Source organism: Sturnus vulgaris, chromosome 1 (genome assembly GCF_052056855.1).
Source record: "Sturnus vulgaris isolate bStuVul1 chromosome 1, bStuVul1.hap1, whole genome shotgun sequence".
NCBI lineage: Eukaryota > Metazoa > Chordata > Aves > Passeriformes > Sturnidae > Sturnus > Sturnus vulgaris.
This window is the reverse complement of record NC_142243.1, coordinates 69,417,987-69,430,279: the sequence shown is the minus strand read 5'-3', so window position 1 is coordinate 69,430,279 and position 12,293 is coordinate 69,417,987. Positions and strand designations below refer to the sequence as shown.

General features: G+C 44.6%; 1 protein-coding gene across 8 annotated transcripts in view; it reads left to right on the top strand.

The window, feature by feature from the left end:
- PHACTR1 (phosphatase and actin regulator 1) overlaps nucleotides 1-7,253 on the top strand; it is a 297,967-nt gene extending 290,714 nt beyond the window's left edge. For all 8 annotated transcript variants that reach the window (XM_088169389.1, XM_014878573.2, XM_088169414.1 and 5 more), the window contains 2 exons: nucleotides 1,555-1,631; nucleotides 3,750-7,253. In XM_088169389.1, the coding sequence (XP_088025515.1) occupies nucleotides 1,555-1,631; nucleotides 3,750-3,765 (93 nt within the window). In that variant the 3' untranslated portion in view covers nucleotides 3,766-7,253. The remainder of the gene's footprint in view (nucleotides 1-1,554; nucleotides 1,632-3,749) is intronic.
- The last annotated feature ends 5,040 nt before the right edge of the window (nucleotides 7,254-12,293 follow it).

The following is a 12,293-nucleotide window of genomic DNA, read 5'->3' as shown; positions in this document are numbered from 1 at the left end:
CTAGATAGGATTATTTTCTTCCAGAGCTGTGATTCAAGAGCTGTCTGCACTGGTCAGCACAGACTAGATTTATTGCAAAAACCGATTTTAGCAATGGGCTTTTCTGTTGGCCAGTAAATCTTGCTCTCTGTGCTGGGTGGAGGGAACTGCCTTCAGTCAGAGTTTCTTTTTAGCAGGACTAATTCTTAGGGGAAGGAAAAGGGCATTTTTGCATCTCTGCAACAGATGAGGGGTGGAGAGGGGAATAGCTCTCAGTCCCTATGGGAGTCAGCTGCCCCTGTGGCCTCCGTCACAGTCACTTCAGTAGCAGATTGGTCTGCTGGAGCTGCTGCATAGCCATCACTCTGTCGTGATGGATGAGGCAGTGCCTGGCAGGCACTTCTAAGGGAAATAAGAAACCAAAGCTGTGGAGAAGGCACAGAAAGAGCCTTTTCTGTACAAAAACACTTGCAAAATCCATCACTTAGGGTTTGTCAAAGCAAAGGCAGTTCCTGACTGGAGCAGTGGCTGTTGAAAAAGTCCTGGTTTGGGCTAGTTCTACTCATACTGGTTTAGATTTCCTCCACTGAGAAAAATTCCTGACAGACACGAGTACTACTTACTGGAGCACCCCGTTTCCACTTCTGATGCTGATGTTTTCAGCATCACACAGAAAGGCAGTGCACACACCTCAGACCCCAGGGAGCATTTGGCCATAGCAGACACCTTGCACGTCCCCTCCAAATGCTCACAAAAAAAAAATGCTCACTCATGAGCAACAAATACCACAGAGCTGTCACAGGTCCTGACTCTTGGGACTTGAGCCATTTCTGCTCAGTACCATCTCTACCATGCAGCTGAGTTCCTCCAAGTCACCCCCTCTGTTTTTTTTATTCTTCAATAGTTCTCCTCCTGCCAGTGCCCTCTGGTTGTTTTTTCCTTCACAGACAAGCCACAGAAGCTGAATACCACCACACCATGGCAGGTTTTCTGCTGGGTTAAGCTGTCCAGTCATCTCAAGATGGAGGAGGGAGGAGCAAGGCAGAGAGGCACAGCCCAAGGCAGAGTAGAGGGCAGGGAGCCAGGTATCCCTCTTTCCTTCCCAAGTTCAGTCACTTTAGGTAATTTCACCTAAATTCAGGCAATTCAGGACCAATAAAGGCAGACTTGTCTCAAACACAAGTCTGTCAGGATCTGGGCCCAGTCTAGTCACAGTCCAGCTCTGGAACAGATCAGTGTTTCACAAACTGTGGTGCACCTTTTTTTTTCATGCTTTCGCTACTTTGGATTTTGTACATGTAAATGTTTACATAATAAGCCAGAATTGGGTTCTGTACCTGCATTGTCTGTGTTATGTTTTCAAATTGAGCCATTCCACCAAAGCATTTCTCTGTTCCCTTTATGTGATTTAGAACATGCTTATCTCTGTTCCTTTTCACATTTTGAAGTCTTTATGTTTGTCTCTCTGATAATGTTACCTTTCTGCTTTACTTTTAATGTACGGTTTGGAGAACAAAGTGAATTTATTTTGATCTCTCTCATTTAAACATTTATGAGTTTCTTTGTCCTTTGCAGGCAGCCATTCGAAAAGAGCTTAATGAATTTAAAAGCTCTGAAATGGAAGTTCATGAATTAAGTAGGCATCTAACAAGGTAAGATGAGAGATTAATTTTTTAAGACTATAAATGAATACTGTTGTTTTCAAAAAAAAAGAAACAAAACCAGCAGCTGTTTCTCCAACATGCACTGAACACACCATGAGGTCTAGACAACATTTAGAATTACAGGCTGTAAAAGCAACTGACACAGACGAACACATGCTGCCCCATTATGTGGTGTTATGCAGGCATGTGCTGTTTAATGAAGTATAACCTCTTTTTTTTTTTTTTTAATCATCATGCTGCATATCTGTTCTTCTGAGATCAAAAGTTAAAAAAAGAGTTTAGAAGGAGGACATCTTCAGAAGGAGACAGGGAACCCTTGTAGAGCACGTAGCAAAGTCTGAATGAGCACACACTAAGCCCTGCTGTGTGTAGAGCTGTTCCACACCAGGCAGATCCCACCCACAGATCTCTCAGTCTTGTCCTCCACATCCACACTGTAAGAGAGGCACTATTATTTACACCTTGGGCTTCTTTTTAGTTTTAAAGGTAGACACTGAATGAATTATCCATGAGCCCAAATCAACTCCTTCCTCTCTGACAGGCTAGGGCTGAAGTCAGGCCTTTGCAAATCAACACTTTAGACTTCAAAGATAAGTATTGGGTACTGAAGACAAGTGACAGTGAGATCTGATGCAGAACTGGAGCTGCCCTTGTATTAATGCGTTCATCAGTTCAGAGCTCATGAAAAATGCAGGCGGTACTTTTAGGAAAAATACAGAAAAGCTTAAGGCAAAATTAATTTTGTATTAGGGGATTTTGATGTGTATAAATTAATAATTATATTAAAATTCACCACATGTATTATGCATTTGTTACCTTGCAGAAACGATCTCCCTTCTCCACCCTAGCATGTGCTAGGCTGGTTGCACTGGGGTTTGTAGTGATGGAGTGCTGCTAGAGACAAGCCAGCTGCTCCTGAGCCACAAGGTCTGGGAGAAGCCTTAGGATGTACAACTGGCCTAAATCTGTTGACCACAGTGACTGAGCCTTTGAGGGACATTTGGCTCCTCCACGGCAAGATGACAAATGTAGAAAGGACAAGGCTGTTTTAAAGGGGGTGTTGCTATAAGTAGTCAAGCTCCGTTGAGAGCTCCACTTAATTCCATGAAGCCTTTAGCATCCCACAACATACACACTGGTTTAGTTTTCCAGAAGTCTCTCTGACTGCTTGGCTTCCACAGGTTTCTGCCCAGTATTTTCCTTCTCTTCCAGTGTTGGAGTGAGCAGTGACCCTTTAAAGTTTGCATCTGAAAGCCACTGAGCAGCTTGGACTCAGTAAGTCTGGGCCAGGCATACAGAGAGCCACAGCTCACATAACAGACACTGGAATAAGGGTTTGCCTGAAGAACAGCAGGGCTTACTGGTTCAACAAGTGGCTTTGGGAAATATGCACTTGAAGGAAGCATGCTTAAACAAAAGAGAGTAATTCCTTTAAATAAACTTAGATAAATCACCATTATAAAGTCATTAGCAAGGTAATGAGCTCTTCATGTCATTAAGCAGTGGCAAGAGCAAAGAATGTGAGTGTCACTTTACTAGTGGGACACATTAATTAATTCATAATGGAGTGAAAAATCAAATCTTAAAAAACGTGCGTTTGCAGATCTGAGAAACCCAGGCCTTCTGACACAGGGTGCCTTGCAGGAAGGGTGGCCACTTTAGCTCCATTTGTCTCTTTAGCCTCCAACATTAAAGAATAATCATGGTTAAACTGTATGTAAATCTTTCTGGCAGAATAGCATAAGGTTTTTCTTACCAGACAACTATTGTGGAGTCAGGCCTTGTATGGCCTGGAAGAAGGTGAGCGGGTCTGCTGTCACCCACTCAGGGATCCCATAGGATGGACCCGAAGTGTATGAATGTGTCTGGTAGATTTTGGTGCAAACAGCTTTTGCCTATGAACTGTGAGTCTGGCAAGAGCCAAGGAAGTGTGAGTGTCTGTCTGTTTTGGGTCTTCTTTCTAGCATGGCTGATATCAATGCTGCAGGAATTGAACTGCCTAATGGTGTCACTGTAGCAATTAGTTCTCCTAATTCTTTTTATGTGCAATGTACATGTGAGGATATGATCTTACTGTTTCTCTTTTTTTTTTCCCTTGGGTTTTAGGTTTCATAGACCGTAGCAGATCAATCCTACCTGACTACTATGCCATCTTCAAAACATAACTAAAAGGAACCATAAGTGCTGGTATTATTCACTTCCCTGTTACGTACAATGTAAATCTTCCGGACTGCCTTTTTAAAAAAAAAAAAAAAGTAGAAAAATAAATATTAAAAAAAGGAGAATTGTATTTACATGTGCAGCATCATCAGACCTGCTGGTTCAAGCTTCAGTAAGAGAAAATACCCCTGGTGGGAAATCGTGCCAAGACTTGGCAACTATGTATAGGACTTTCCCGGCATGTGGATTTGCCATACATGTTCAAGCCCAGCTGGTGGTGTAACCATTGTTGTCTTCAGGCACCCCTCATCCTGACAAGCCTCTGTCATCAACCCTAGAGAGCCCTGAGATGGTGTTCAGGGAATCACTTGGCATGGGTGAAGTCTCCAAAAGAAGAGCCCCTATGGCACTAAAGCACTTACACCAAACACTCCTTTCAAGCTGAGAGCACCTTATGAGGACGATGAAGGAGCAAAACTCTTCATGAGCCAGCCCATCTGTGAATATCATCTCACTAGAGAGGCATTTCTTTCCCTGGAGAAGTTTACAGCCAGTCAGTAGACATTGTTCAGCTTCCAAGCAGAAAAAGGTATCACCTCTGAAGAACAGGACTCCCTATTGAAGGCTGCTTCAATTCTAGCAACTGTTTGTTTTCCATCTCTTTCAAGTATAATTTTCTAAACCCAGTTGTGAGCCCATTAGCAGTAAGTGACAAGAACACTGAGGACCAGCAAGCAAACACTCATCTCTTCATGGTCACTGCATGGCATCTGCTTCGCTTGTAGTTTGTCTTACACCCAAACCTCATGACTGTGTGAGAGCCAACATGTCCCCAGCAGCAGGAAAGGCTGGGATTGCCCTCTGGCTCTGCAGGGAGGGCTGGAGGTTTCATGAAGGATGTCTATTGCCTCTGTATCAGGTGTCTCAAGAATTGATCCTAAACTCACACTAAGCAAAGCATGACAAAGTGTGTTACCTGGCCTAACAAAAGGAGTCTGGGGCATTCTTATGGATGGTGGGACTTGTCACTGGTACCCACAGCTGAGGCCTAAGGACAGCAATTCAGAGGTGTTCTGAATTTATTGGTTCTAATTTTGGTTTTAATTTATTTTTATTATAGTGGTTTAACACACAGACTGACCAAGCAGAGCTCAGAGAGCTGGTCACTCTGGGCCTGGTTTACTTGCCAACTTAAGTGTGTGCTCTACAGTAAGGAAGCACACACAGCCTCACTGCTTTCAAGAATATGTCTGACAAGCTGATTTGAACCTGAACACAGAATCACAGAATCACTAGGGTGGAAGAGACCTTCAAGATCATCGAGTCCAACCCATGCCCTAACACCTCAACTAAACACAATTAAGTGCTTTTCTGAACTTAGGCAATCACCTTCCAGAATTAAGTCCTTAACTAGTATAATGCAAGCAAGTTGGGGCAGACATTATCAAGATTCCTTTTGAGCTCTTACAAGACACTATTATACCATGTTTTGGGACAGTGGCTGAAAGCACTGTAGTAACATTACTATAAGAAGTTCCAGATTATTATTTCAGGACACCTTTTCTTCCACAATAGCTATTTTCCTCTGACAGTTTGAACAGAGAGGCCAAAGTTTTTTACTACAGAATAGTTATTTCTGTTATTCTTTTACTAATTTTTCCTTTCTCACTGTCTTCCATGTATCTATCCTCTCTTCTGTGCTCCCTGTCCAGCTCCCCCGTTCCATGCTAACATCACCTTTCACTGACTGCAGGCCGAGAAGCCTCTCAAACTTGATCATTTAATGGCCAGTGCTGTGTAGTGCCAACACTCCTGCCTCTTCTCAGGCTTCACCTCACTCCTCTGGGTGCAGGAGCACAGCCAAAGGACCTGCCTGTAGCCCATGGAGTGGCTCTAGCACCCAGCCTGCCCCAATGGCCTGGGCAGCGAGGGTAACACCCTCCCTCTGCGCTCGGTGGTGGCACTCAGTGCCTCGCAGATTGGCTCCCCATCAGAGAGAAGCAAAAGCTTTTCATTCTCATCCATGGCCATCCTTGCAATGCTGTGGAGTATTAGCTATTTAATTAGGATTGGCTATTGTAGAAGGGAACATCAAAGGAAAGTAAAAACCAGGTGGTTTCTGGTGCTTCCCGGACTGGGTGATGATTTCTGGGAAAACACACCGTGATCCCTGCATCACCAGATCACACTTGCTTTAGATAGAAGCTCATCAGTAGTGAAAGCCTTCAATGTGCAATGTTATCAGCTCAGTGCAGCAGAGGCAGAGAACACTTACTGTACCATCCAGGAAGACACTGCTTTGAGGTTATCTTCATGAAAACCTCAATTCGTGTTTATAAATTCACTCACATACATATGCACACAAGTTACAAAACTGCATCACAGCTTTAAAACAAGGGAAAAAAAGCCTTTATGCTTTTGCCTGCACAGATGCTGCATTAGCAAAGGGCTCTGCAAGAGAGCTGTTCTGAAGAACAACAAATCCTTGTGTTCCCAGCTTAGATCTCACACCTGCCCTGATATCACTAGCTTAGAGGATCACTGTGAAATGGAAGGGATGCCATTTAAGGAGCAGTGGTGACAGGAATCACAGCACTTGGTAGGCTAGTGGGAGGGAAAGGTGAGGGTTTGTTTCATTTTTATTAATAATATTAGGAGGAGGGAGGTGGAAGTCACAGGCTGCTGCTGTCTGTCCATTGCAGTGCTGAAGTCTCCAGGCGACTGATCAGTCTGGACACTGCCACTGTCCCTCACGGGCACAGCCCCAGCAGTGCCCACACTGCCAGTCTGGTGCCCAAAATAAACTCTTGAGTGCTGGCTGAGACACATAACAGCCAAGTCCTGGGTGATAGCCCAGCATTCCCCAGCATCTTCATCTGGATGAGCCCATGGCAGGTCCCTGCTGATCCCTCAGTAAGCTGCCACACTCAGCCTTGCTCCATGATTTGTGCTGTCCCCAGGGCAGCTCCATGCCACCTTCCTTTTTTTTTTTTTCCTTATTTCTTTGAGGTTTTTACATAACTCCTGGCTGAGCAGACACCAGCACAGAAGTGGAAGAATTGCAATATTTCTCCCCAGTTGGAAACAGAGCTTATTCCTGAAAAGGGGGAAGGGGAGGAGAAAGAAGCCATACAAGGTGTTTGGCACTGCAGTATCACCAAAATGACACTTCATCTGCTTTTAGCTTCAGTGGGTCTGGGTAGTTTGCAAAGTAAACCTTTGTCAAGGTGTTCCACAGCAGCCTTTCAGGGCCTGAACAGGGCACCACATCCTTGGTGTGCACATCCACCTCTGGCATCCCTGGGAAGTTGTACACAGACTGGGGAACAGCTGGTCCCTTTTTTTATAAATCTGGTTTCTTGAGAATTGTTTTTTCATCTGTGAAAGCCATCTCTACCATGGCAAAGGAGCTGTGATTCTGTTGGCAGTAAAAAAAAAAAAAACAACAAACAGTCATGACTTCTCTCCTTAGACCTGGATTATGTGTAGGACACAATGGTGGCATTCCTGCTAAGACTCTGTTGGCAGAATCATCCTCATTCTGGTTGAAAGGAGATTAATAGTGGTAATAAAGAAATCACATCAGATTTAGAGAACGGAAAAATCAACACAGAACAAAAAATTACTATTTCAGTCATCCAGCTCCAGAGATAATAATCTAGAGTCAAAGACTAGAAGCATTTTTGGTGTAATCCAAATTTTTGGTGTAAACCAAATTCTGCATACTTAAAGTGTGCAAGTATTCTGACATCTGTTCAGCAGCCTGCAGAATAATGAAGTAGAAATGGGGACTAAGGGATGACAGGGGAGGTGGTGGGGATTGAAAAAGCAGTTCCAAAACATCTAGACAAAATAAGTTTTGATTGTTGGGGGAATGGTGTGATGGTGAGGAAGCCCAATAGTGGCATCACCCCTCTACCCACACCTTCACCAGCAGAGGGTTGCAGGGACCTGGTGGCACCATTCTGACTCAGAAGGAATGTGGGCATTGTGGCTTTTGCCCACCCTACACCCCACTGCGTGGGTACTTGCAGGCTGAAGAAGTTTCAGGCTGCAAGTTTGCTGGAAAGGGACTCGGGCCAACTTTTGTGTCTAGGCAATTCCTAATAAACACTCTGGGCATTATCAGAAGAGAAGGAAGAGGCAGAGGAAAGAACATAATAGACTTTTAGCTATTTTATGTTAACTGAAATAATTTAGTGAGCCCATTACACAAATATATCTCATCCTAATACATGTAAAACCACTGTATCCTGTCAACACTGCAACTACTCACCAAATTCACCCTTCGTTATTTCTACAGCACCACCCGTGCAGTGCAAACACTATAAACCAAGAGAGGGGGAGCACTTCCAACATGCCTAGTGAAGCTTGCACTCATAAAAATAGTTGGGCAAGGTGGAAACCCATAGTTATACATAAATGGGGGCTCCCTAACGTGCCTGCAAATAAAATAACTTTGTATAAATAGCCATGAGAGATGACTAGGCTAATAAAAAAATCAGGAAAGAAAAAGGGGACAAATTATTTTTCCCAGGTGTTCAGTCTGCTCGAGATTGGAACAACTTCTGTAAACAAAGAGGAGGTGACGGGCACATTTCCTGCATTCCTGTGTGTCCCAGTTACTCCTGCACCAGTTGCATTTTCCAGTTGATATCCAAGTGTATGTATATAGTTTGTCTTTGTATAGGAGTGAGTGTGGTGGCTGTCAATCGTGATCTTCCAGTATTGTAATTTAACAGATTATGGCTGTATGAAAATGATGTAAATAACTAGAAAAAATTAAACTGGATCTCTATGTCCTAGTTTTTGTACATACTGAAACTGCATGGTATTTAAATTATTGTTTGTCTCTGATGTATGCAGTTTCTTAAAAAAAATTAATTTAAAAAAAAAGCTTTCTGGTGCCTGTGTATTTTATCCCCCTCTGCCCCAGTGACTGACAGTGTAACACACAGAGGCAGTCAAGGATACCAGCCAGGTTCACCCACACCTCCGTGGGAGCAAAGCAGGACATGGAGACTTCCCAGAGCAGATGGGTGGGACAGATCAGATGAGCCCCAAGCGCCGTGGCTGGGCTGGTGCAGCTCAGCAAGGAAGTATGAGTGGTACCTCAGCTGCTGAAGGGGTACCTGGCACCACCCTAGTGAAGAGCAAATCCAGCAGTCTGCACTAGACACACACAGGCATCCAAAAACCCCACACCAAACCCCATCTGTCACCACACCGCTGGTGCAGGCTGTGCTCTGCCAGGGCCAGCTGCCAGAGTCAATGTGCAGCCACCAAGCAGCACCAGCAAGTGCTGCTGCCCTTCAGCAGAGGGGCCATTCCTGCACATGCATATCATGTATTCCTATTTTTCACCCTTCTTCCCCAAGTATCTTCAGTGGGTGACAAGTTGAAGCCTCTATGTGGTGAAAAGAGGAGGAAAAGCTTTCACAAGAAAAACTACATACCTTCAAACAGGCTCACTGGTCTCCTGCAAGGGTGACAGCTCTGCTGAGGCTCTTCAGTGTTTGGAACTGATGGTGCAAACATTCTGACCCTGAGGAGACGAGTGACACCCAGCATCCTCACTCTAAGTGGCAGGTGGGACCAGCTCCCCTCCCTTGACACACAGAGGCTTCCAATTACACAAAAATTAAAGATCCAGCTACTTTAACTGACCCAATTCTGTTCCTTTCCCTTGCTGATAGGGAAACACAACATGATCAAAATTCTGGTATTGGGCTTTTTTTGGTTTGCTTCCATCTGGGCGATTTTTCACCTACCTCACTATCCTTGTTTGTGTGTGTTGGTATGCATTTCCAGTCTGACAGCCAAGGAGTTTGTGGCTATCCTGTGAGATGTGGATAAATAAGCAAAATTGTAGGCTGTGACTAAAGGTCTCCTTCCTCCACATCGAGCTATGGCTTCCATAGCAGCAGTATGTAGTGATTTGGTTACATATGGTAATTTCTGTGTGCTTTAACAAGAAAATTATTGGTGAGAATACATTCTACAGGGAATGTAAGAACACAGTCCAATCTCTTGCACTGAGACCTCTACAAAAGAGATGGGTTATGTTTTAGTAGAAGCATTTCGTAAAACCAGTCTAAAGTGAAGGGATGTGTGTCTTCAGTGAAGTCCATGTAATTACTGGCAATCAAATTGCAATCCAATGCCACCTGTAGGCAGGAAATGGAGGAGGCTGGGAAAAATTCAATTCTCATTTAACAGACACACCTGCACAAACACACTGCTGCTTGGCAGTGCCTGGCTAAGAGCTCAGTGCCACTAGCACAGGTGTAGGGCTGGATTGCTTTGTCATCATCTTCCTCACCTTCACTTCTCCCCTTTGCTTCTTGGATCCAGGTTGCGAGACAGCCAAGCCCAAAAACAACAGCGTGGCCATGCCCTGATCACACAGTCGAGCTGGTCTGTGTGGGACAAAGCAGCTGCCCTGCTCCTGAGCACTGGGAGCTTCTGGTGCAGCTGTCAGGGCAAGGTGCAGGCAGTGCAACAGCACCCTCAGGCCACACGGGCCAGCACTGCCTTCGAATGGTAAAAAGCTACTTACAGAACTCTTCCCTGAGTGGCAGAATGAACAAAAGCTTGGCTTTTAGGTAAATTTGTGCCACAGGAGCTGTGGTGTTCAGAAGCACATCTTAGGCTGAAGCTGTCCCATGTGGAGGTGACAGCTATCTCCTGTCCACAGAGCTCTGCTCTTTATCACTGTTACTTTATGAGCCCTTGAATTACACTGTGTTTCAGTTACATTTGTCTCCATGCTCTCCTGCTTTTCTTTCCATGCAGTCAGGCCCCTTAATAAAATCCAAACCACTCATCACTTTTCAAGTATCATCCTCTGACATCTGCCATTACTTTGCTTATCTGGAGTTTCCATCACATTTGGACATCAGCTGGAAAAGAATGGGTGTGTGCAGCACGGGAGAGCACAAACATGTGGCACCACTCCAAACCCCTCTGGAGAGAAAGAATGGCTTGAGGGGAGAACTGGATAAAATTAAGCTTATTTTTCTTGTTTGCAAAGCCCATGAAGATATTTGGCAGAGTGAAGCTTGAGGGGGAGAGCTTTCACTATGCAAAGTGAATGGTTCAGTGCTGTCTCTGGGGGGAAAAAAAGCATAAAGGAAAAACAAAAACAACAACCCAACTTGGTGGGTTCTAAATGAACAAGCAAGTATGCAGCAAGCAGTTACATACTCAGCCAGTCAAGGAGAAATTATGTAAATAAAGAAAAAATACCTCATTTTCAAGCTTCTCAGAAAAAATGAACATCAGGTAACTTGTTATGCTCCTGCTGGGTGACATAGAGGTTAACAGAAAACAAATAGCAAGGATAAGGCCTTCGTCACCTTACTTAGCCAAAGATTTCAGTTGGAAGCTCAGCTATGTGCAACATCAAAACATTCTGTCTTAGGTCCATAGTAGATAAATGAACAAACTTGGACTTCCCATTAGAAGTGCCAAGTTGACACCACATCTACTGCACTGGTTTAGTTCAAGAGGTCCAAGAATGCTCACCACCAACCCCAGGCTGGTGACAATGTCTGGAGAGACAGACCCAGGCTTCCCTAACATGCTTGGTCCTGGGCAACCAGCTCTAGGTATCCCTGCTTGGGCAGGGGGTCAGACCACGTGGATTCCAGGGGTCTCTGCCAATTTCAGCCTTTCTGTGGTTCTGTGTAAAAGTTGATCTCTCTCTTCTGTGCGGCTCCAGGCCTGCCTGTTGATAGAGAAAGGCTTCTTTAAATTAAAAAAAAAGACTTCTGGAGTCTTCAGTCAAACAGTAATTGGAGGAACACTCACTGGTAAGCCTGGAAGCAGTAACACTGACTGGCATTTCTAATCCTGATTCAGTGCACCCCTCTTCACAGAATATGAGTTATTGATTCCCTTTCAGGACTGAAACAGCTGAACACCTTTGGTATCATTGCTGCTTGTTTTTAAATGACCGAGTAATCGGCCATGTAAAGGCCCCTGTAAGGAACTCGCATCTTTGGGGTTGTGTGAACTGGCTGTGCAGCCCGGGGGAATCCTTCACACAGGCGATCACCAGACCACACCCATGGCTGTTATTTGAAACACTTGTGCACTGCATGTTACAGAATGTTGTTCTGTTGTTAACAGAACTTGTGTCTTTCCTGTGCACCTTGCCCAGTTCTCGTGCCTGCACTAGGAAAAGTGAACTCCGCGGATTACACCACAGTGCAGGCACAACAACGGATTCCAAAGCAGACACAAACACGCTCTTCCTGAACTGGCTGAACTTGGGCATTCCAGCAACACCAACAGCAAAGTCTCGGCATCCAGCAGAGATCATCTCCCCAGGATTTTAGGGGTAACCCCAGCCAAGTCCCAGGCTTCCCCACTTAATGTGCTGCAAGGTAAACCTGACCCAGTTTAAAACGAAAGTTTCTAAAGCGTTTCAAGTCTGCACAACACTGAGTGCAAGTTAAATACACTCTCTCAAGTGCAATGAGCATC